Source organism: Hirundo rustica, chromosome 2 (assembly GCF_015227805.2).
Source record: "Hirundo rustica isolate bHirRus1 chromosome 2, bHirRus1.pri.v3, whole genome shotgun sequence".
Classification (NCBI taxonomy): domain Eukaryota; kingdom Metazoa; phylum Chordata; class Aves; order Passeriformes; family Hirundinidae; genus Hirundo; species Hirundo rustica.
In genome coordinates, this window is record NC_053451.1 from 50,435,407 (window position 1) to 50,461,781 (window position 26,375).

Here is a 26,375-nt window from a genome sequence, read left to right on the forward strand (position 1 = left end):
AATAAAAGTTCTGTTTTATGTAGATCTGGTTACTGTTCAATAACTTCTCAGTCTATTACCTCTTTTTACTCTAAAAGCTTATGTTTAATGAATTCTTCTCAGTAGAATTTATAACCATGAACACAAACATAATGTCTATTCTATTTTTAGTACTCTGAGTGTAAAACTCAGAGAGATTAATATCAATTAATATAAATTTCTTTTATTTTTCAAAATTTATACCAAATTATATGGATAACCTATTGCAATAAAACCAAAATAACTCCTTGAAGTCATACCATCTTCATCTGCTTCACTGCGACTGAAACGTAGAGAATCTCATTTGGAAGGTCTGTTACGGTGTTTCTGAAATTGCACAGGGTATAACAAAACTTGCCTCAAGAAATACATACAAGGTATTTTTTTAATATTACTCTCTTTCAAGACTAAAGTAAGAAGTCATATAAAAAGCAGGTAGAAATTATTTACAGTTAGAGTAGCAAAAAAAGTAGCGAATTTACAGTGAGAGAAGCCATCCAGAGGGATCTTGACAGGCCTGAGAGGTGGGCCTGTGCCAACCATGTGAATTTCAACGAGGCCAAGTGCAAGGTTCTGCACAGGACTTAGAGCAACCCCAACCCCAAATACAGGCTGGGCAGAGAATAGTTGGAGGACAGCCCTGAGGAGAAGGTCTTGGGGGTGCTAGTTGATGAGAGGTTGCTCATGAACCAGCAGTATGCACCCACAGCCCAGAAAGCCCAACATATCCTGGGCTATGTCCAAAGCAGCATGGCCAGAAAATCAAGGCAGAGGATTCTTCCCCTCCACTTTGCTCGAGTGAGATCACTTCTGCAGTACTGTGTCTGCTTTCTGGTGCCCCAAACACAAGAAGGACATGGACCTGTTGGAGAAAGACCACATAGAGAAGGGCCATGATGATGATCAAACGACTGGAGAACCTCTCCTACAACAAGAGGCTGAGAGACCTGGAGTCATTCAACCTGGAGAAAATAAAGCTCCAAGGAGACCTTACAGCACCTTCCAGAACTTTAAGGGGGCCTACAGGAAAGCCAGAGAGGGACATTTCAAGAGGGCATCTTATCACAGGATAAGGGAGAATGGCTTTAACCTGAAAGAGGTTAGGTTTAGGTTAGATGTTAGGAAGGAAGTACACTGTGAGGGTGGTGAGACACTGAAACAGGTTGCCAAGAGAAATTGTGGGGTCCTGGGCAATCTGGTATAATGGGTGGTATCTCTGCCCATGGAAGGGGCTTGGAAGTATATGTTCTTTAAAGTCTCTTTCAACTCAAACCATTCCATGATTCCATGAACACATACACATAGTAAAGAAAATTTAGTTGCTGTGGTGGCCCTTCTGTTTACATTTACTAGGGTTTGTTGGGGGTTGTGCGGTGTGGGTTTTTTGTTTGTTTGGTGGGGGTTTTTTTGTGTGGGTTTTTTTTTTTTTTTTTAACTTACAAGAAATCTTGGTCTTCAAGAGAAAGGGGCTAATAGCACTTCCTGATCCTGGCACAGGAACAAATCACATTATCCCTACTCATGAGAATTATCTAATTAAACACAACAGGAGTCCTCATATGGACATGGTAAAGCAAGCATTATTTTGATGCCACAGTGGCAGACAAATGAAAATTCTTCTTTCAATCATGGTTCATTCTGATCTATATAATTTCATTATTAAAAAACCCACTTATTTTCTAAGAGTCAGTGTAAATATATGCCCGTACAGAGCAGCTCCTATTTACTGAAACAGTTACATGTTTTGTAGCCAAGAGTCTGTCTTCTAAAGCATGTTCTTTCAAGCTTTCACAGTTGAATGATTACATAATCTTTTTACTCCAAAAATGAGGCAGTTTTGCTAGAATTTATTTTAGAACAGAAATAAAAATTGAGATAAAACTTTAAACTTTGTCAGTTTTATCTTCTTTCCCATCTGCTTGTGGCAAATACTGGAACACGGATAAAGGTATTTTTCTTTGTTTTTTGATATTATATTTGAGACCACCTTCTGGCATTTATGGAGAATGGAATCTGAGAAAACCTGAAGAATATCACAGAAAAAAAAAATCCTTCCTGTCGACTGTTACAGCTGAGGGAAAAGTATGCTCTGGAAGTAAAGGGATTGCTTTCTCTCATTTCAGTGGGGAGCAAGTGTTGTAAAAGGCACAGAAAGAGAAAGGATCAGATTCTGTCATCGTCCTGTTTTTGTGAAGGGTGAAGCATGAAGGAGAACACAGCATCCTTTTACTCCTGCCACACCTAGCCTGGGCCTGTGTCAATGACTGATCTTGCATGCTGACCAAAAAAAGGCTACAATTATGCAAATTCTACTATTTGCTAATGCAGTACACCTTGCTGGACTGAGATCCATCTAAACAACTCGTGAATGAATATGTCACTGAGAAATTCAGAATCTTTGGAATGAAAATGTCAATATCAAGAAGATGAGACAAACAACATTTTTAAAGGAAAGATATGAATAATATTCCATCGCTGTATATACTCTTACTTTAATTTTCAGTCTGATGAGGTGCTAGAATGGAAGCAAATGAACATTAGAGCTGCAGTTACTAAAGGGCTGAGATTAATGTTTCAAATTTGTTTTTCTTTCAGAATGCAAGTGCTACAAGAATGTTCACATGAGTTGATGAATGGCTTACCTCAATGAAAGTTTTCTTATCTAAAACAAACACTTTTGATTAGAGAAGACATCTACTTCTTAACAATGCTCCAGCTTATAAAAATAAAGTGAACACGATTTTGAAAAAATTATTTGTAAAACTAAATATGAGTTTAAGAACTAAAGGAAGACTCTGTTATTAAACATAATGTTGGGAATTAACCCTTTTTTTTTTTTTTTTTTTCCCTAATACTACACATAATATATTACATGATTTCAGCAGTGAAAATACTAACCAGTTCAAACAGGATACTATATCATAAAGGATTTGAGTAATACTTTTAAAGAAACTCATGATTGCAACTTTATCAGAAATTCAATGTAGAGGAATGCACTGATAGTTGTATATGGAACAGCTGTAGTCAGGAGTTTCTGCAGCAGTTGGATACATGGGCAAATAATGTCATCTTCCATGAAGAATAGTGTGAAGTGTGGAATGGAAAATAAAATGTATCAAACCATATTTTGTTATCCTGCTTTTCTTGTGAAAAAAAGTTCATGTGGTTATGTGCTATCAGTTCATCTGTTCCACCACAAAGATAAACAAGTCACTGACAAATTTTAAAGAAGTTTAACAATGGATTTCAAAGCTTCAAAGTTATTTTGGGATTTGTGGAAGTCAGTAAGTTAATAGAGACCCAGTTTAATATACCTACCAGTATTTTTATATATATATATATATATATATATATATAACTTAGCTTCCTACCCATTTGGCAAGAACAGGCAGTAACCATGAGATGAATCAGAGCAAGAAAATCAGTAACCCATCAGCCAACATGAAGTTTCAACCGACAATACTATTTGTAGCAACATGTCTCACCATGCAGATGCTGTAGATGTAAGAATAATCAAGACAACTCACTGTCGTGGGTTAGCTCCTAAAGGTGTTACAATTTTTAGTGACTGTTTCAGAGTTCTAGGCTTAGGTTTCAGTTTTGTAAAAGTGGTCATGCATTCCTGAAAGCAGTTTAGTCATATCTGTGTATCCGGGCTATACATACTGACAAGCACCTATGGACTTTGGCAAAAAGTAAATGTATTGTACCATATCTCCAAGTACATAGAGCAAATGCATCTTAGTACAGAGCTGAGGTATCCTCCTTCTTTTGGTGGAGCTTACAGCAGCTGCTGTAATCTAGGAGGATGTACTGATCCAGGTCTGCTGATTCATCGTGTTTTCACAGTTTATTACCTAGAGCTGGATGTAAGGAGGACCAGCAATCCAGCCAAAACCTCAAGTTTGGGGCTACAGAAGAGTCAGGATGAATGGCATTCTATGACCAGGGGGTATGCTTTGTTGTAAAATCAAACTTCATGACGAGAGTCACTACGAAGCCAAACCCATCTTTTTTTTTCTTAAACAAACAAACAAACAAACAAACAAACAAAAACAGGTATAGATGAACCCCAACACAGAGAATAAATATATACAACTTTATTCAACACACACAACAACTACTAAAATAATTTGAGTATCCTCAAAGCATCGGAGGCACTTCTGTTTCTCTAGTACCGGAGACACTTGACAAAAAATGCTCACTGCCATGAGCATCGCGGCAACCAAGGGGCTTGGGAAAACTGACGACGAGCTGTCATCACCGTGTGTAACACCACCGCTAAACAAGAAGAATGCCCGAGGGTCGCCGCACGGCCGTGCCCGCGGGGCCGGGGGCAGCGCAGGGCCCGGACCCGCGGGGCGCGGGGGCGGCGAGGCGGCGGCACCTCCCCTCACCTGCACCCCTCCCGCAGGGGGCGCCCTGGGGCGGCGGGGCGCGGCCGGGCGGGCGCACGGGGGGGCTCCACCCTGTCCCTTCGGACGGCCTTGCGGGACCTCCCCGAGCGGGAGGGCGGCGGCCCGCGGCGCACGGGCGGGAGGCGGCGGCGCGGCGGCCCCGCGCACCTGCTCACCTGTGCCCCGGCCGGCCGGGGGGGCCCGGCCCGGCCACTCCCCCGACGGGCTCGGCGCAGGCGCCCTGGCGGCTACCGCAGGCAGGGGGCGGCAACATGGCGGCGTGAGCGGCGGCGGGTTCGGCTCCACAACAACAGCGGCAGCGGCATCTCTCGCGCCGCCGTCCGCCCCGCGCGCCGCTCGCCCCCGCCGCGCCGCACCGCGCTCGGCGCCGCCCGCGCCCCCGGCCCCGCGGCGGGGAGGCGGCCCCGGCCGGGCAGCCCTCGGCTAACGGGGCATCGGCGCCCATAATAATCCCTCATTATAGCGGAGCGGGGGAGCGGCTCCTGGGACGGTGCCGGCGCCTCGGGCCGGCTCCCTGCGGCCCCGCCGGGTGCGACTGCGGTGGATGCGCGGCTCGGCCCGGCCGGGCGGGGAGGCGGCGGCGGCAGGTGCCGGTAACGGCGGGGGGTAAATGGCGAGCGAGAAACCGGTGTCGGGGCCGGACCCGCAGCCCGCGGGACTCATCTCCGTCGGGGCCGGCGGTGGAGGCGGCGGCGGAGGCGGCGGCGGCGGCAGCAGCAGCGTCGCGGTGATGGGGGAGCTGAGGGCGTCGGGCTCCGGGTCCGTGGTGCTCCCCGCGGGGATGATTAACCCGTCGGTGCCGATCCGCAATATCCGGATGAAATTCGCCGTCCTCATCGGACTCATCCAGGTTGGGGAGGTCAGCAACCGGGACATCGTGGAGACGGTGCTGAACCTGGTAAGCGGCCGGGCACCCCGCCCCGGTGACGCCCCGGCGGGCACCGGCCCGCGCAGCCCACCTCCTCCCGGGGCTGCCCCCGCGCCCCTCCGCCCCTGTGCCACTCGACAGGGACCTGCATCCTCCCAGCCCCCGTGTCCCTCCTACACGTACGGCCCTTCTCCAAGCATCCTTCCTTCCCAAACTCCTCGTTAATCCCGCGACCTGCTCATCTCGTCCGTCGTGCGTGTGACAAAAGCCCCCTCAGCGCTCCCTAAACTCCAGGCAGGACCCTACCTAGAACAGACAGGCCGCTCTTCCCCTTCCCAGTGCCTCGTCCCGGCCGCCTCCTGCAGAAGTGTAGTGGGTGCAATGTATGGTGTGAAAAATAAGGAGATTAAGTAATTTGCAATTTCGTGTTATGGACGCTGCCCTTTAACCTAGTAGCTTTCTCTTGGGAAGAAGAGTGGCTTGAATGCAGTATCGGGTTTTAATTGAAAAACGTTAAAAAACCCCCCAGCCTGAGCTGGTATCTTTTCTTGGTGGCTGAAACATGTGAAGGATTTAACCCTGTTAGATCAGAGCTAGTTGAGCGTTTTATGTGGAGGAAGGGGGAGGAGGGAGATTTTTGCAAGGATTTAATACTCTTTAATATCTGTAATAAAGAGTTAGTTGTATTGCAGTATTGTGTTGGGTTGCCCATGTCTTAATAACCTGCCCTGCTTTCCAAGACACATTTTTGTCTCAAAGTAAGTGTTGTTGCTACTTTGTTCTGAGGTCTGTTCGTTGCAAAATGCTATTGTACAGAGGTAAATAGCTGAAACAAGGAGAAGATGCTAAAATGTTGCTCCTTAGTCAGCTGCTCACTTCATGGAGTGAAAGAGTTACTGCAGGACTGTATGACTTAATGTTTTTGCGCTACCTACACCAAAGCCTGAGGAACCTACAGAAGCCAAGCGAGTGCATCTAAAAATGAATCACTTTCAATTATGTGCAATTTGGTGCTGTTCCTGAATGCAAGATCTGCTGCAGCAAAGCTTTTGAAGCAGTTCAGTCAATGAAATACCTTCAAATTTTGCACATAGAATAGGATAGAAAAATGACTGCTCAAAACTGAATGACAATTAATTGAAACTGCCTTTGTTTCAAATTAGTTTAATTCTTCTAACCTCCAGTCATTTTATACAAAGTCATGTAAAGAATATATTTTGTTTCAAACACTTTAAAAGGATGTATCCTCCTGTCTGACAGTTATTTGCATTTGACCTAGCACAGACTGGAAGAGCTGCAGCATGCAGGGAAGGACGTAATTTGGTCAGATCATTGTAATATTTGTGGCTTATCTGAATACATGGGGTTAAAACTGATAGTTTTGTGAATATGTCAAAACAGTAATCTGGTATATTCCCCATTCCTCTCTACAAGCTGTTTCACAGCTTGTAATATTACTTGTAAATTTTATTTTTGTTCTTCCTACAAGATGGTACAAGTCATCATAACTTCATTGGTTTATTACCCATTTCTTTAAACGTAGCACTCAAAATAAGTTAATGACATGCAGTTATTTTATTAACTGTCTTTGTACAGATCATGACAGATACAAAGATGTTTAATCCTTTTCTGCTTTTCTTTCTTCTTTCATTCTTACTGATATTTAAGCTAATTTTAATTCTAGCTGTTAGTGCACCAGCAACTGGAATAACATTGTCTTTGATGGAGAGGTTAAGAGTATGTTTTAGTATCTATGTGGAAGACATCCATTGCTTGCATGTAAGACAGACCTGCTAATCAGTTCATGTTGCTGAAAACAATGTTTATATTTTAAAATAAATACAAGAGTGTTTAACTGTTCTCTGAGCACTGGGGCACATATATGAGTGTGAAACTGCTTGTGAGTCTGCTGCAGCAGCGTTCATCCTGGATCAGTCATTACTTAACAGATGGACTCTAATATACAACAGTCAGTATTCCCAAAGCAGAAAGAGGCTGTATTGTGTCTGTAATTGTTTTCTTCTCAGGGCAGTAAATGTTTCAAAATTATGTTGTTGTATTTTAAACTTAATTTACTCACATGTGAAACAAGCAGTGAATATGGCAGATACAAAGTAAAGCTGATGGCATATACCTAAACTACTAAACATCGTCTCAATCAGTATTAAGGATTTTAGTAGCAACTTGAAATAAAGTGTAGTTTTCTATTTTAGGAGCATTCTTTGGGAGGTAGCTAGGGGTAGAAAGAGCTATTTGGTTTGGTAATTTTGTTGTTTTGTTTTTCTGCAGTCTTTACCTGTACTGCTCCTGAATGACTTTTGGTGCAAATGTGATAATGAGTGAACAATGATCTTATTTTGATACATCAATTGATGTGTTAAGTCTCTGAGAGAAATTTAACATATACTAGGACATACTGGGTTGCCATAAGCCATTTGGTAATAGCTTTTTACTATAAGAATTCTGCATAGCTGAGATGTTTTATTGTCAGAGAGAATCAGAAGTTAAAGATGGAGATGCTCTTTATTTTTTTTTAATCTGAGATTATTGCTGTCTTTTGTGTAAAGCTTAAACAAGTCTATTTATTCTTCCTGCATCTGCATGGAATCGGCAGTAAATGTCCAAGACAAAACTTTGTTCTGGTGTGCCCTTGCTATAGAGGTCGTCAATCTTCTTTCTTGTTAAGTTGAGCTTTTAGGGTTTCTCTTGAAGAGTTTTTACCTTTAAATGTTTGTTTTGGTGGCCACACTCTCTAGTACAGCATTTTGGACTTAATGTAGTACCTTCTGATACTGATGGGCATAGTGATTTATTGTACCTATGAGGTGAGGAAGTGTATTTTTTGCAGTGTGGAAAGTCTTTCTGTTCTAATACCTTGTTGGATTTTCAGCTTTGCCAAATTTTAACAGTGGACTTTCAGCTCAGACAGTATTTTGGTTTTGGGCATGCCTCCATTGTTTATGGGATTAGTTGTTTCTCTTGATGCTTTTCTTAGTGTTTCCTGAGAGCTTGCTGTGTTCAAAGTTCTGTTAAACTGGTGAACTTGTTTAACGGCGTATCACTTTGTAGAATATCTAGTGTTGCTTCTGTTTTTTTTCATTTTTTAACAGTACAGTGAACAACATAATGGAGAGAGGGTTCAGCCTTTATATGCCAATGCCTATGAAGGACTCAGTTATCCTTAGAAAGACCTGCTGATGTTAGTACTAGGAAGGTCAGAAGATCTTAAGAATCTATAAGATGAAGACTTTATTAGAATGATTTTACAATAGAATGTTGTAACATTGTAATATTTTATAATAGAATATTTTATTCTTTTTACATTTGTGGAGATAGGAGGGAATGCCTCATTGTATCACATGCATTCTTCTGTGATGGTGCTTAGTTTGGTTTTGGTCCATGGGTTTAATATGAATTCCCAGGCTCAGCATGCTCTCTCTGAGATGCATGTTCACTGACCCTTGTGTACTGCAAGGCACCAAGCTAGAAAGGGCTTTCCTTAAAAACAGTGTAAACCTCTAATTGCTCTAAGGGATTTCTCTTTGGGGATATTTTGCCACCAGTTCTGTGCTTCTGTTCATGAAGAGGCCTTTCCCCTTTGAACAGCTCTATTAGTTTTCTTGGGATGCTGTCAAGGATTTTGTTATTGCATGGTAGATGTGCATGTTGCTGTTAGACTGATGTTTAAAATAAAATTCTACACCATGTGCTCCAGAAAATGTGATATTAAAGTGGAAGTGGGTCAGTCTGTCTACCTGTATTCTTCTACTTTGTCTACTTTTGTTTTTCTTATTTCCCAGTGCAAGGTTTCCACATATGGCTTTAATTAGTTTTCTTTAATATACCTTGACTGGTCTTCCATTATTTTACTGACTTGCTTTCTCAATTCTCTGCTTTTCCAGTATTTTAGTAATTGGGATTTTTTTTCTTTAGTGTATATTTTGAACTGACTCTTGTTTGGCCATCTTTGATCAAACAAAACAATGTGATTTGCATTGTTTCTTAGCTTTCAGGAGCCTTTCTCTTTCAGATTGAATTTCCTAGCGTTTGTGATTTTGGGTTTTGTAGTGCTAATTCTATGGCAGTGCATAATAGGCAAGGTGAACAGGAAGCTGAATAATACTAAAAAGTTGTGACTGGTGCTGAAACATGCTGCTCATTTTGCCTGTGCACCTTGAACAGATGATGTGATGCAGATTTGAACAGCTTTCAGTCTGATACAGGTGTAGCTGTCCAGGGTTCTCCTTGTGCAATCTGGAAAGCTTTTATATATGTTTTGTCAGGCTAGAGAGTGCTTGTAAGAAGTAGGTCAAACACCAGGCTTAGTTCAAAAAGTCTTTTTCTGTTCTTGTTGACTGCAGCCCACGCTTCTGCCTAGCTCTTCTCGTTTTCTTGGCTGTTCCATCCTACTTCAGTGTTAGTCACCCATCACAAGAGGTAAGCCGTTTTTTAGTGCTCTGTCACGTTGTGTACTCGTAGGAGTGGCATTTTCAGCTTCAGAGCAAATGGGTTGAATTATGTGAGAGGTCCTTCTTTCCCTGCAAGCTTTCTATAGTAGTGGTCATAAGTAAAAACGTGAAGGGAGGCCTGTGTAAGAAAGGTGATTTTTCGTCTTTTTTCCCTCCGGTACATCTCTTCAGAGGTTGGTTGAGGTTTTTCTTAAGCTATAGTTAGTTTTGATATTTAAGTTCTTTGAATTCATTTACAGTTTTGGTTGCTTCACTGTCCCATGGCACAGTTCTACTTTTATGTGGGGAGGAAGAAACGCTTCTGTTCGTTGGACACTGTTGTAGTCTGAGAAAGTGTGGGCCTTCTGAGCTATAGCCTCTGTCATACGACTTTTGTTTTTCTTGTGGAACTAGCTTTGCAGGCTTGAGAATCTTACTCCATTTTCTTGGTGAAAGCTTTCTCATTTTGAGTTGAATTCTCTGCTGATAGATAGTACTAATCAAAAAAGTGAAGTTTGGGAAAATTTTGAGGTTGGGATTTTTTGGGGGGTTTTGTTTGCTTTTTGTTTGAGTTTTGGTTTAGGTAATACTTAACTGAAGATGGTAGTCCTTGTCCAAGTTGCTGTTTCTCCCACTGGCCTCTTGGTATCCTGCTCATCTGTCTGACTAATCTGTGTTTGGTTGCTGTACAAGCTACCCGAGTGTCACCGAGACACACAAAGAAATCGCACGCAGACAAGAGATTTTCGCAGAGGTTCTTCTGATCCAGCTCCCAGCTGAAAGAGCGGAGAGAAGAGACCCCTTTGTTTATTTTTTTACTTTTTATACTTTTGTGGGTCTAGCAGAAGATTGGCTTTTTGGGGTTTCCACCTCTCAGCCTCAGTGGCCAGACGAATTGTCAGTTACAATTGTTTTCAGGTTAGAAATTTGCAAACAAAGGACAGAGAATGAAAAACAAAGGATTTGTTTATATTACTTCTGTGGAAAAGGTAGAAAACTGCTCTAATATTCTACAGTAACTAAAAGATCTGACTCCATTTATGAAAATCAAAAGGCTAATAAAGAAACTCAGAAAAACCAGGGTAACACCCGAGCTATATGAAAAGCGTGTCTAATGTGAGCGTTGGTCATAACATTCCATGGGCAGCTACTTTCAAGTACTGTAGCTCTTGTCAATATTTAATGCTTCTGTGGAAAACTTCATTTTGATTACAGAAAATCTTTGAATGACTGACTATTCATTTAATTGTTTTATTGTAACTGATTTTTTGGGGGCTTTATAATCTAATCTTTGACAGTGTTTATGGCTGAAAAAGTTTTTTTCAATCCTTGTATCAGTCATAAAGCGCTAATGGCATCTCAGCAAGTGGTTTGGAATCTGCTGTGGTTCTTGTATGATGGGTTGATACATTTCTATAGGTGATAACTTTTAAAAATTTGTCATGTTGGCATGTAACTGAGTGTTCTTTAATGCTTAACTCTGAATAGCTATTTTCTTCTTAGCTTTATGTCTTGACTTTACTTCTCACTGTCTTTACAGGATTCAGTTCATGGATTATAATGGAGGTGAATACCTAGAGGCTTTTTTATTTTTGTCGCAGTGAAATAATAAAGTTGTGAGACTGGTATTGAAAAAACACCTGCAATCCTTGGCCTTTCCCCCTTGTCCCTCCTGAGACCCTTACCTGTGTTTTATCCCTTTGTATCAAGCAAAGGGTTAGCACCTTTCTCTATCAGAATGCTATTTTTACAAAATTGTGACCTGATTCCCCATTTAAGCCATGTGTTTTACAAGAATAAGCATTTAGCTGTGTATTCAGTTACACACCAATCTTTCTCTCTGCCCTCCATATTTTCCCCTGTCCCTGTTTTCAGATGAACACTCAAAGGGTTAGGAGTTGGGGTCATAGCTCATAACGCTGGCGAGGCTGCAGTCCAAGAGGCTGTGGTGCAGTTTTTTCATGTTAATGCTTTTCAGTGTGTTCATTCATACATCTCAAATATATGAAACACTTTCTATATTGCATCTTAATAAAAACAAACAAACTAACAAAAACCCAAACAAAAAAACAAACAAACAAAAAAACCCCCCCAAAATCTAACACCCCAAACCTGTGTAATAATTTCTGAATTCCTGCTGAAGTGTTTGTTCCCCTTTTGCACTGTATTGAATTTAGTTAAAGTGGAATGAAATCTGTGATTGGATTAGTACCAAAACGGAATCTTTTCTGATAAATGCTGTGCACAGTATTAACAGAATGTTAACTCAGTAAGCTATCTGAGCTAATTTAAATCAACCTCTTAGTCTTACCTGTTCATTACTTGTTTCTGCACCTTTTCCATTTTGCATTTTGGCCAGTCTCAGTAAATCTATTTCAGATTAATTAGTTTTGCACTTCCATTAGTGTGCAGTGTTTTATTGTACTTTACACAGAACTGTATGAGCTATCTCATTATATATTCAGTGTGCTTGGTGGCCAGAGGGCCACTGTACTAGTGTGTGTTTATGCTGATGAATTTCTATTTCTTTTTTAGTAAAATTTGATCGTTCATTGTATTTGTTTTTATGGAAACACCCCATTGTGGAACTTTACAAATTCTTGCATAGACAGAACCTCTAAGTTTTCTTTAAGTCTGAATCAAATTTCGGACTTGCTTTTATAATCAGAGGCAGCAGATCTCTTGAAACATCAGTTTTGAATTTGATGACCTACCCCCACATCTATCTTGCAAGAGTTTGGCATAGATGTACTACAGTGACACAGTATCTGATACATGATCATCAGCATAAAGATGATTTTTTTTGTGGAGAGTCACATATTGCTTCCTTAATGAAAGAAACATCCACTTCAACTGTAGGATTAATATGGATTTCAGCTATTTGAACTGTAATTTCATAAATTCCAGTTTAAGAAGATTGCTAATGACATTAATATCTAAGAGGAAGATTATCTGTTATTTCCAGTAGAGAAGCACCTCGACTTCTGATCAACCTACTGGTTGTCTGCTAAAATTGCATTCCAGTAATTTTTACAGTTTAGCATTTTTTTGTACCTTTGACATAGATGGAAGATAATAACCTTTGGTAAATAAGCAAGTCTAAGTAGTTTTGATGTTACTGAGGTTTACACCAGCAATGTCAATTCATTTATTTTAATGCAACCCTATAATATGACTACCCTGCTTTGCTTTAAAATTGGGTTGCATCACTGAAATTGTTCCAACATGACAATTCACTGAAGGCTTGTATAAATGCAAGTACTGCTAATACTGTTCAACAGCTTACAAATGCTTGGCATCTGGCTTTGCAAAATGATGTTTCTTTCACTGGTCTTTTGTTTAACAGTTGAAAGCCTTCCTTAACGATGCGGAATAAGTGTTAAGTTTTGGAATTAGCTGGAAGTGAAATACGGCAAAATATTCACAAGTGAAGTTGTTATTCATATCATGCTTTTTGTTACCTCATGGCTTTTGTTGTACTGGGACAGTGTAGACAGAAGGATGGAAATAATCATTCTCTGAGCAGATTCTTCTAAACCAGTGAGGCATTGTAATCAGTTTTATATGATCTCACTTCTTTTTTTTGCTTTATAAGTCTCCATATTCTGTGACAAATACTAAATTACATAAAGTTTTCCAACTTCTATTGAATTTTGATTGCCTGCTTTAAAAGCCACTATAGCATGTTTGTCTTTTAAAAAATTTTGTTTCATAAAAAGAAAATAGTTTGAACATAAACACAAATATGAATTTGAAAACCTGTCCTTTAATTGGGAAAGGATCCCATAACCCCTGTTGCAACAGACTCTTACTACTGTTACAGAAAACAATAAAATGTGCTTTCATTAAATATAGAATAGTAGCCATGAAATACATGTTCAAGCTAGTAATGAACCAGCTGAAGCTAAGCTGTTTTGTATTGCTCATGCCTGACCAGTCAGAGTTTACCCTTAATCTTTAACAATATTTAATGTAGCTCACTGCATTAAACAAACAAACAAACAAAACCCCAAAAAACCAAAAAACAAACAAACAAACCAACCATAAAAAACCAAACCAAAACAAACAAAAAAACCCCACTTGATTTAATTGGGAGGAAAAAAAATCTCTGTATGTTAATGTTAAAAACCTTTAATAATAAAAAGAAAAAGAAAAAAAATACTTTTAAATCAGAGGTATGCTCCTGTTTAAAGTTAAATGTATGTTTTTTATGTGCTAGAACAGGAAAAGCTGTCTGCCCCTTCCAATAGGACACACAGATCAGAATGGAGCTACACAGCTATGTCAGCTCCAGTTGCATAGCATCTTTATAGTGGGAGCAAACATCAACTAGTAGATGTGAAAATACAGGGAGAGTGAGCTTCCTGGGAGTCTGGAAAATGGACTTGGGGATTCAGCATCTTTGCAAATGGACATTAACTGTGTCTGTTTAATTGCAGGAATTGGAATGTTGAGAGAATGGGTTAAGAGTTTTTGCCTGAAAAGATGAGAAAGCTTATTTTATAGGGAAAAAAATAGCTTCATCCCTCTTCAAATTATAATTTTTATGTCATAAGGAAACGTAATGAAGAGCCTCTGAAAGCTGCATTTTTGGCTGTGTTAAGTTATGGAATAAGGAAGAAGGTAAGGAACCTTACTAATTGCTGTTAAGCTTTCAAGGCTGGTGGCTTTTGCCATTTTTTGTGAGTTTGAGAGCTCCAATTAATGCTCAGTGCTCCCTCTTTTCATTCTGTTGTTCCAGAGAAATAAATTACCTGTTTTTGTAAACGGCAAGGTGTATGCAGTACTTATGAGTCATATCTGTGACTGATGGCTTCTTGGCTGTTAATATTCATCTATATATGAATAGCTGAAACTTATGGAAACATTGGTGTAAGGCTGCGTTGGATTGAGTAAGGTGTTCCAAGCCATATGCTGAGGAGATGGGAGCTATTTCACTCTTACGTTTCCCCTCAAGAGACTTGTGGAGCCCTTGCCCCATATTTTAGTCTCTGGGGTTCTGAAAATCTTTTTTGCTGCTGCTTCTGTATCTTCAGCTGTGGCATTCATACCTTCAAAGAACCTGCAGAAGACCTTGTTAGAGTTGAGCCTCCTATCCAAGGGTTAAGTGAATTGAGTCCATCTGAAAAGAAACTTTATCATAGTATCCTGGGCTCATACACTCCACTGAGAAAGGTCTGACTCTCTTGTATCTACTCCCTGCCCACCCTCGTACAAATACACATTTATAAGATCTCTTCAAACCTTCTCTTAAGGCTAAATAATCCCAGATCTCTTCAGCCTTTTTTTGTGTGTCAGATGTTCCAATCCCTTAACCATTCACACATTTTATTGTGCAGATAAGAAAAAGTGGGAGGTGGAGTCTGGAAGACCTTTTAATTATAGCAATCCTATTCCTCATCTCACAGTATGAGCTGCAATATCTACCACAAATAATCCAATGTAGCAACGCCTAACTTAGCAAAGGACAATTTGCGCCACATGCAGCCAAGAAAGAAAACAGACCTTGGTGAGCCACAGCAGTGACCATTTGCTTTTCATCCGTTGTGTCTGCTTTTTAATAGATAGTCTTGAATGAAACACAAACCCAAGTCTGTCTGTTGGTTCTGCAAATCACAGTTACGGTTGTATTTAAGCTTGTTTCTTGGATTTCAGAAATATAAAATGTGGCTACATTTAATATTTTGCTGAGAAAGTACAAAGTTAATGGCATAATGAGTTAATAATGAAACTTTGTGGATCTTTACATGTACTATAAATACTACCTTATTCAACAAATTAGCATGAAATGAAATTAAACTAGAAGAGTTGTTAGCATAGTTTGCAAAACTATAGATGCTTGATGTTAGAAGGAAAAATAGAAATACAAAAATCAGTATAGAGCCAAGGCTGTTGAAATTCTGCATTGAGTTGGTTGAAAATAATAGATGAATGTCTTTATATAAAGTCTAAAATTTATATATTAAATATCCAATAGCATTTCATGTGCATATAACTTTATGCAATTTAGAAACTGTAATATATGAAACAAAGTTGATTGTGTAACAAAATTTTTATAGTTCATGTTTCATGAACAGAAAAGCATTTTTTCAAAGTAACTTATAATGTACAGTAATAAACACATTGTAACTAGAATGATGTGTAGGCTTAGTCCCTGAGAAGTAGTCAGTCTTTCATAGCTGATACAGTAATGTATTTGACATTTTAAACATAGTGCTCACTAAATAGGAGCTGATGCAATCTTTAAAATATATGGTTCTTCAGTGAAGTTGATAACTGCAGGTATTTTCTAAAACCCAGAAGCAGGTTATTCCCAGTGTTCATGGTTGTGATGATTTCCTTTATTAGTAGTACTTTTATTATTTGTACTTTCAAGGCTGGGTTGGGTGAGGCTTTGAGCAACCTGGTCTACTGGAAGATGTCCCTGCCCATGGTAGGGGGATTGGAATTAGATGATCTTCAAGGTCTGTTCAAACCCAAACTGTTCTGTGGTGCTGTGATGATTCTATAACAAGGGAAAATGAACGACAGTCAAATAGTTTGTGTTTGTTTGCATTTTTTTCCTCAATAAAATGTGATTAAATTCTATTTAAGAACAAATTTTGATCTACTCAGTTGCATGTCCTGTCTCAGTTAAAAAAGTAGTTTTTAAGTCTGTAATCTGTTTTATCACTTGAAGTTGTAGTTTAAACTTTAAAAGTTAAACTTTTTTCAGAAACCCAGCAGCTCAAGCTAATGCAAATATGTTTATAATGTAGTAAGAGCTTTTAGTGTACCTAAGCACAATCAAGAAGGATGGGAAAGGGGGAAAACAGAAGTTTCAGCGGAGTGAGGCTGATAACTTTTAGGCTGTTGAAGCTGATATTTTTCCAGCTGAGTCTTTTTATTAAAAAAAAAAAAAAAAAAGTAGCAGAAATTTATCAACATTACCCAAAGTGTTAGTTGTTTAGATGTTTAGCTATTGAGAAATGGTACCATTAAAAGGAAGCTTTACATTAAAAAATAAAAACCTAACAGCATGATGGGAAAATCGTGAGTACAACAGGTTATCTCCTTTCAGTGGTGCAGTGTCTGCCTGGATTTACGGAGACCTTGAAATGACTTGTTTCATGATGTTTTATTAATTTTTGAGGTGTCTGAGGGAATTTTCACCATCTGTTTTAATCCCAGCGTCTAAGCTGGCTTGTTGGTTTCAAAATGCTTTGTGTTGAAATTTTTTAAGTAAGAAATCCTTCTCTTAAAACTAAATGCAATTAAGAGGTTTCAGAATCTAAGTAGAGAATACGTTTTATAGTCCAGATTTAAGGTCTTGAATCATTTGTCACAGCTTTGGTTTGTGGTCCTAGCCTGTCCTCTGAAGTTAGGATGGCTGCAAGTACTTGTAATGGAGTTTTGCTCATGCAGGTTTTAGGATATAACTGTCTTTTTGACTTGCTCTGAGTTATCAGAGCTCTGTTTTAGCCAGAAGTTACTTCACTGTGAAAAGAAATCAGCACGTATATTGTATTTTATTCTGGCCAAGGTAAATTCTAAATGCATGTTGTACCAAAAATCTGGTATTTCCCAGTAGTGCAGAAGAAACAGTAAAAGTCTTGAAGTGTCATTACAATCTAAATCCTTTCTGGAGGTCAGATAAATCTTGGGAACACCTTTTTTAAGTTATTACTTCTAAAATCCTGTCTCATATGCTCCTTGTGGAGTTATAGTAGATTTTAGGCCTTCCTTAGTAAGAAGCTGATGAAGCAATCTGATGATTTTTGAGGATCAGAATTGGGTTGTTCTTGCTTAAGCAGTACATCTGAAATGGCCGTGTATGTTTGTTGCACTAGTTTTTGAAAAATCACGGGTTTAAAAGTTCTCTTATGTATCCATTCTGAAGAGCATGAATGGTTGAAGAGACCACATACTTCATACTACAAGCAGGACGTGGCACAGCTGCAGCTGACAGTACAGCCAACATGAATTTTGATTTAAAATTCCTTTAAGAAATCCTGAAGATTGCCTGGGAAATAGGGAGATTTGTGGTTTAAAAGCAATCCTAACTTAAGAAAAACTCTTTGGCATTTCTATTTATTTAGAAAATTGAAATCCAACTAAATAGTCTATACTTAGTGTAGCAAAATGAGATCTTTAAAACACTATAATGAAAGGCTACTCAGGCAGTATTAAAAATTAATACAGCCAAGAGAGTTATTGAGAAAAGTGGCATTTAGCAGTAATTGTTAATACGTTTTGGTACTGCTATGTGGGAAGTAGCTTCCAGCTTCGTAGTTTGTGTTCTGTTTCCTTTGTAATATTTTTCATTATTTTTCAGTGGTCATCTCATATATTTTGAAGTTAAGAATAACCATTCTAGGCCAATAGGTTTGTACTGTGACTGAAAACAAAGACTTGCCCTAAGTCTTCTATTGTATAAGCATCAAAATAAGCTGCAGAAGAAAAATACTTTAAGTAATAAAACAGATCTTTGGGGGGTAGAAAGCCATATAAAAAGCTGTATTAGGGTGCTTCATGGGGATAATGTCTGGGATAATGCTTTGTTTTGGAAAGTGTGGGATTTGGGAATTGGAGTGGTATCATCCTGGTCTCAGAGGATGTAGTGGGTTTAGTAGAGGGGGAGCTACAGGAGTGGTTTCTGTGAGAACCTGCCATCAGTTTCTCAGTGTCCAATAGAGCTGGTGCCAGCCAGCTCTGAGACAGACCCATCAGCAATGGTGGCAGCGATTGTGGGCAACAAATTTAAAAAGAAGTTACTGCAGGGGAGTGATTGCAGCTGGAGAGAGGAGTGAGAATATGTCAGGAACAACCAGTATGCAGCAAGGTCAGTGAGCGAAGAGTGGGAGGAGGTGCTCCAGTTGCTGGAGCAGAGATCAACCTGTGGAGCAGACCATGGTGTGTGGCAGGTGTTCCTCTGCAGCCCATGGAGGTCCATGAGGGAGCAGAGATCCACCTGCAGCCTGTGGAGGACCAGGAAGCAGAGAGATGCCCAAAGGAGGGAGTGGCCCCATGGAGAGAGCCTGTGCTGGACCAGGTTTTCTGTCAGAACTTGTGACTTCATGGAGGACCCAAGCTGGAGCAGTCTGTTCCTGAAGGGCTGCACCCTATGGGAGGGACCCATGCTGGAGCAGTTTGTGTACAAGTGTAGCTTGTGGAAGGGACCCATGTTGAAGAAGATCATGGAGGAATGTGTCCTGTGGGAGAGACCGTATGCTGGAGCATGGGAGGAAAGACAAGGAGAAAAGTGATGGAGACAATGTGAAATGGACAAGTGACAGCCCCTATTCCTTGACCCTCTTCATTATTTGGGGGAAGGAGGGAGAGAATTTGGGAGTGAAGTTGGGCTTGGAAAAAAGGGAGGGGGATGGAGGAACAGTGTTTTAAGATTTGATTTTATTTGTAATTGTCTTACTCTTGATTTTTAATAAGTTTCCTCAAGTTGTGCCTGTTTTTCCCATGATAGTAATTGCTGAGTGACCTCTCTTCTTGCACTTATCTTGACCCATGAGCCCTTTGTTGAGTTTTCCTTCCCCTGTCCAGCGAAGGAGGGCAGTGGTAGAGTAGCTTGGTAGCCACCAGGTGTAAGGAGATTCAGCAGACCTGTAGCTTAAATACTTTCATTTGTAGTTATAAACAGAATTAGGTTCTGTGCAGGGGTTGATCATTTTACACTACTATTAATTTGTCTGTATTTCAACAAACCGCTGCTTTTCAGCTTTTAAAATGTGGACTATTCTAATTGCATTGACATTTGCAGTGGTGAGGTATAATTAAAAAAAGGTGATTGATACTTTTGAATGATGAATAAGGCTTAGCTATGCCCAGGTGCATTGCCATTTGTGATACTCTGATCTGACTAGTTCAGATTCTGACTAGTTATAAGAACTGGCACGCAGCTCTTCAACAACTCCATTGCTACCTCTGGAAAGTCTTGTTTGACAGAGATGAGTCAGCTTGTTCTCTTAGGCCGGTTGCTGAATGTCTCTCTTCATACATGTGAAGCTACTAAAAGACTTCTTGGATGACAGTGATACCAGTAAACAGTTTGTATTAATTTTTTTTTGTCACTAATCACACATTCCACTCCATATGATATGGATGAAAGTGCTTACATTTGATGCTCTATAGCTTTTATTTACACATCTTTGGATTATTTCCTACTAACTAGCACCCCTATGTGTGTATGACACACCTGCTGGAAATGCAAGCCCAGCTTTCACACAGAAGGCTCAGAACTTGCATCTTGTAGGATTTGTATCCTATAGCTACTTCGTGCTTTTAAATCCCCTAGCTGAACAGAAAGAAGACTATATCTGTTCTCATTGTGACAAGTTCATAGTGGGTGACATGTTTTACCCTGACTTCTAATATTAGAATTAAGTGTGTTAAAGAGGAAATTAAATGTTTTCTTTTTCAAGACTTATCAGACAGCTACTGCTATTTAAAACTGTCTTGTGTACCAGAAAGCTGTCATTTATTTGTTTTGGTGGTAAATTGGTAAGTTACAATTTAAATTTAACAAATAAATGGGTGGGAATTTTGTCAGTTCTGGATATATTCAAAATGCACCCAACTAATTTAAATTTAAGCATTACACTGCCATGGCACAGTTACTGGGGGATTTCTGTTTTAAAGAGAAAGGCTGGAAGATTTTTCTTTTTCGTGGTAGAAAAGATCATGTTTGAATGCCTTCCTTCTTATCACTGTCAAATAGTATTTTCTGTTTTGGTTGACTGCCAGAGTTTAGTGTATGTGTGTGTTCTACCCAGAAATATTTGATTGTCTTTATCTGTATTTGGTAGTTATACCGTGGATGCTTACGTAAGATTTTCTTTGTGTAGGTGAGATTAACATTGTTTATTTTCTTGTGTTTTTAAAATTGCAGAGCCATTCCTTTTTCCTTGTACAGGACCAGTTAAGACTTTCACAGATGTCTGGCACATTTAATTGCAAACTACCATTGAACTGCACATGCACTGTTTAGTTGGATCGTATTTTCTATTTTAAAAATTCATGTCAAAAATGAAGGAAAATGGAATGCCTAGTGAGCATCAGTAAATTATAAATGTAAATGTAGGTACTTGGAGGCACTTCTGTGGTATGAATAAAGTATTAACGTAGGTGTTATTACCCAGTTTTGAATCACAGGATTCTGAAGACTTAAGAGATAAACTATGAGCATTGATTAAAATTATTTAAAAAAATATGCTTGGATTAATTACAGAATGCTAAATCATGACTCACAGAACAATTTTATATGGAAGGCCTCTTATTATTGGTGGTCAGAACTGAGGAAGCATGTATTCAGCTATAGGCTCTGGGGGAGGGCATGATGGAGCACATGCAGATCTAATACCTTCCAAATACAGGTTTTTTGGGGGTTTTTTGTTTGGTTGATTTTTTGTTTGTTTGTTTTGGTTTGGTTTTTTTTTCCCCACATACTTTAAAAGATTTGGATTTATTTTCAAGAATGTGAAGATGTTGCTTGTTTTTTGAAAAAATGTGGCATTATTGGATCTCTTGTTCTCAACAAGTGGTTCTTGGTTGGCTGCATTGGTGACATATTACTTACAGGTGAAGAAAATTAGCTCCTTTGAGAGGAAGGGGCTCTACAGAACTGTTTACAGTCAAAAAGTAACAAAAAAAGCCTCATATCTGTCCTAAATTAGGTAAAACTGGGTAAAAAAAGGGGACATAGCTGTTTAGTGAGGCACTATTAGTTGTTCTAGACATTTATTGGCCAGTGGTTTCTACATCATTGTTCACCTAGTCAGACTTTACTTTCTTTAGACTGAAAATTTTAAATTCACTTTTTAAGACCTCTTCCATCGTCACTGCTTAAACAAGATAGCATTTTTAAAATCTGCTTTTGATCTTCAGTAGTAATAGTCAGTATAATCCTTATCATAAGTATTTCAAACAGTGGTGTATGGGTTTGCTTTCAAATTAAGTAAAAATTTAATTGTCATGAAAAACAAGTATTGAAGATTAATTTCAATGACTCTTTGTGGAATATGCGGTAGATATTATTAGCAAAGGAAACAGAAACTAAGTATCTGATGCAAGCTTTCAGGTTTGTTTGTTTGTTTTTCTTTGTAGGCCCATTCAGTTCGGTTTCCATATCTTCACTATTACAGTTTATCGGTAGTTAAAATGACTTCTTTTCCTCAAAAGTCTAATTATAAATCATTCTTCAAAGTCGTTATCATTGCTTGTTGAATGAAAGTAAGGCTACCATAGGAAGGCTCATTTTATCCTGAGTAAACATTACATTTTTCTGCAGTTAAATTTTCATGGGTGTCAAAGCTGTATCTTTTCTAACAAGATTTTGGGATAATTGTTTGGTTGGATTTTTTTCTTAATGGATTTCAAATGAAAAATCTGCAGATATTTCTAACTCTGCATCCCTTAAAATCCATACTTTTCAAATAATCTTGGCTATATTAGAAACATTAAGTATTTCTTCTGGCTGGAGTGTTTCAGCAAAATAATCTTTCATGAAAATCATTGGTGTGCTTACATTAATTTTACTAAACTATTTGTCATGTAGAACAGTGAAAAGTCAGTTTCAGGGTTGTGGGTTGATTTTGTTCTTTGGTGTTTGTTTTAGTTTCCTTAAAATACATATTCTATGAAAGTAATAATGACAAACTAAAAAAACTCCAAAATCATAAATGCAAACATATAATGAAACAATCTCACTTGAAGTAAATATTTTTGAAACTACTTTTAAAATAACTTTCTTGGAACTAAAATGTAAAGCCAGTTATTGGTACAATGGGTTACTAAGGAGGTATCAGTCAGTGTCAGCTCTGGTTATGGTCTGTTGAGGTTTTCTGTTCATATGGCTTTGTAATCAGCCTTTAAAGGAGGAAGAGGATTTGGGGGTGTTGGAAAAGAAGCTTGATATGACCCAACAAAGTACTATTGCAGTTCAGAACAACCATATCCTGGGCTACATTACAAGGAGTGTGGCCACCAGGTCAAGGGAGGTGATTCTCCCCCTGTACCCTACTCTCATGAGACCCCTCCTGAAGTACTGGGGCCTCCAGCATAACAAAGATGGCAACCTGCTGGTGCAAGACCACAGGAGGGACATGAAGATGGTCAGGAGGCTGGAGCATTTCTCCTGTGAGGGCAGGCTGAGAGGACTGGGTTAGTTCAGCCAGGAGTAGAGAAGGCTCCAGGGAGATCTTACTGCATACTTCCTGACACTAAACAGGGCTTACGAGAGAGCTAGAGAGATACTTCTTACAAGGGCATATAGTGGTAGGACAAGGGGCAATGATTCAATTAGATATTATGCAGAAAGTCTTTACTGTGATGCTAATGAGGTACTGAAACAGGTTGCCCAGAGAAGCTGTGGTTGCCACGTCACTGGGAGAGTTCCAGGTGAGGTTGGATGGGCCTTTGAGCAACCTGGTCTAGTGGAAGATGTCCCTGCTTATGGCACACAAGGGTTGAACTTGATAATCTTTTAAGGTATCTTCCAATCCAAATCATTCCTTTTTTATATTAGCCCTCTCTGGCAGATGAGAAATGGGTATTTAATTTGCTTAGAGCATATAAATAGAAGCTGCAGTCTGTCCTTCATGTTCCTCTTGAGAATCTGTTTCTATGGGATCAGGGTTTTTTTGAGGGCTCAAGTGGAGCATGCAGTCAGTCTACTTTAGGTCCTTAGTTAGTGATCTCTTTTGTATTTTTCCAAATCCCTTGGTGAGCGAGATTTAAATGTAGTTGAAGTAGGTAGTGGAGGAGAGGAATACTTGTGACCCTGTGTAGGACTGTGTGGGGAAGTGTATTATTGTTGTTTCAGTCAGTTAAGCCTGTTAGCTAGGATTTGTAAATCTGTTGTTTCTGAAATACCCGCTCAGTCAGAAGATGAAGGAGTTATCTCTTATCTGAACCTCATATTTCTTGTGAAATGGAGTTTATGTGCTTGGTACTTTCTTTCCTAAACTTGCTCAAAATCTGGGAAGGGTTGCATGAGTTCCAAATTCAAGCATGAATTGTGTTCATGGGTGACGGTTGTCATCAGATTGAGATGCTTCTTAGGCTGTGAACTACATTGAGGCTGACTGTGTTGAAGCTTTCCAACATGAGCTCTTTCTTGATCTGCTGCGTTCTCTTTCTCCACACTCCTTCCATGCCAAGATAAGTTGCTTACATTTTCAAGTAGGTTGTACCTCCATGGGATCTGAACTTCACCATCAGTAGATTGTTGGCAATCCATTTTTTGTTTCACCTTTTAAAAAACTGCTGTCTCCACTGGTAGAAATCTTAGCTTTAATGGTAGGCTGCTTTTGCTGGCCTTTTCTCCAGCAAGAATGGAAGATTAGATCACTCATTCACAGTGAGGGTCATGACTGAATTTCTCCCCAGATGAGTTTAATTTATTTCTGTTTTGTTCACTGTCAGAGGCATTCATCTGTATGCTGGGTCTGAGGAAACTACTTTCTTGCTGGGACAAACCAAGGTTTTGAAAATACCATGTATTTTTAAAGATGCAGCTGTATTTGTCTAGAAGATACCAGAATTGTGTTCTGTTGTGTCAAGACTTCATACAAAGCCATGAAAATGGATTCTATTGAAAGTTGTAAAATTTGCCTTATTGGACATAAAAAGGTTGCCACCTGGAGTTTTTTATCATTTCTATCAAGCTGTGTGTAGTCAAAAAATACCTGATAATGCTCTTTTTAGAAAACAGTTTTACAGTAACTTTTTGCCTTCATTCTGAGAGATACTTCCAGTGAAATCATATGATACTGCACAAGGATTGATATTTCACTTGAAACAAGCTCTTGTTTGTGCCTTACAGATTTAAAAATAATAATTAGGATTTACAAAAAGTTGCTCTTTTGAATATCTTAACATATGGCATTCATGTTGGGAAATACAGATTTCTTTCTATGAAACCTCTAGCATGACAAGATACAAGATGTTTTTGCTGAATTACTTTTAATTTTAAATTTTTCACATTTTACTGACTAGACTTGGTGCTTTGGCTAACACAGAAGACCTACTGGAAACCCAGTCATATGATAGTATTAGTGGAAGAGTGCTGGATGTGTCAGGATCCTACAAGACTTTGTTGATATTTAGCTATGGCTAGGCTTTGGTTGCTTTTTTGGAACAGAATTGTCGTTTTTCTGATAACCTCTATCAGAAAGAGAAAAGATTCCACATTAGCTATCAGTACCCTGCTAGTACCAAGGACTCAGAAGACCACCGCAAGTGTCCACGTGGTAATTTCATTTTTAGAGGAAGTTACTCCAGATTAATTTTAGCCTAGTACTATTACCAACTAAAACATATTTTATTGTTGAAGATCTGGAGTTCCTCAGCTTGATTTTTCTGACTACTCCTGGAGTGCATCTTTTATTTTAGTCATCTAAAATATAGTTTGAACACTGCAAGTTCACACTCTGATATGAAGGCAGCTTAATAAAGCAAAGGCTACATGTGGAAGGAAAGGAAAACAGAAAATTTATTCTCTCCTTCCAATCAGCAGGCAATGTCCTGCCACTTCCTTGAAGCGGCACACGTACCAGCGGCTCTGGAAGGCCAACATCATTATAACAAAGGCCCCCCTCCTCCTTCCTCATAGCTTTTATTGCTGAACTGTTGTCATATGCTATGGAATATTCCTTTGGACAGTTTGGGTCAGCTGTCCTGATTGTGTCCCCTCCCAAGATCTTGCCTACCCACAGCCCACTGGCCATTGGGGTCATGAGAGGGGACAGTATTGGAGGCACAACCTTGATGCTGTGCCAGCTCTGCCCAGCAGTAGCCAAAACACTTACTATCAGCACCTTTGTAGCTACAGAGTACAGCACTGTGAGGGCTCCTAAGAGAAAAATTAACTTCCTCTCAGCCAGACCCAACACATCGTTTTGTATCATAGAATGGTTAATGTTGGAAGAGACCACCGGAGGTCATCTCATCCAGTCCTTGTGAGCATCTCATCCAGCTCTGGCGTGATCCCCATGAGCATGTTACTCAGGATTGTGTCCAGATGGCTTTTGAATACCTCCAGGGAAGGAGACTCCACATCCTCTCTGTGCAGCCTGTTCCAGTGCTCTGCCATCCTCACAGTAAAGAATTTCTTCCTCTTGTTCAGTGTTTTTCAGTATTTTTGTCTGTTGCCTCTCATCACACACATGTAACTTCATGTGCATGGCCTTCTGCAGTCTTCCTCAGGAAGTGCTGACTGAGACTCCTGTCTGAATTAAGGTTCTTGTTTGTGTGTGTGTGCTTTGCTATGCATTTAAACCCATGCGTTAGAGTCTGCTACAAAAAAAAATAAATGGTAGGAAATTTGTGCTGCCTTTACCAAATGAAGTTTGTATGTGCTCTGGAAAACTAAGTAGCCTGGGTCTGTCAGTGCAACTGTTAATTCCTCAACAGAGTGCCTCTTTTCACTGCAGATCTTGTTTTGTTATTTCGAGACTGTGAACATTTCCTTTCACCTAACAATCCTGATTTTTTTCATTAAAAAATATTGGCTTAGAACTCATTGTTTATGCCAAAATTCTGACTGCATTATTTTTCAAGAGTGGCTGCATTGATAAGAGTTAAAGAGCAGGGAGGGCTTGTAATGAAGACCTTTCCTATTGCTGCTCTAGC

General features: G+C 39.4%; 1 protein-coding gene across 10 annotated transcripts in view; it reads left to right on the top strand.

Moving 5' to 3' along the window:
- Positions 1–5,046: 5,046 nt before the first annotated feature.
- The window catches only part of NBEA (neurobeachin), a 460,498-nt gene continuing 439,169 nt past the window's right edge, over positions 5,047–26,375 (top strand). For all 10 annotated transcript variants that reach the window (XM_058419545.1, XM_058419546.1, XM_058419548.1 and 7 more), the window contains exon 1: positions 5,047–5,334. In XM_058419545.1, the coding sequence (XP_058275528.1) occupies positions 5,047–5,334 (288 nt within the window). The remainder of the gene's footprint in view (positions 5,335–26,375) is intronic.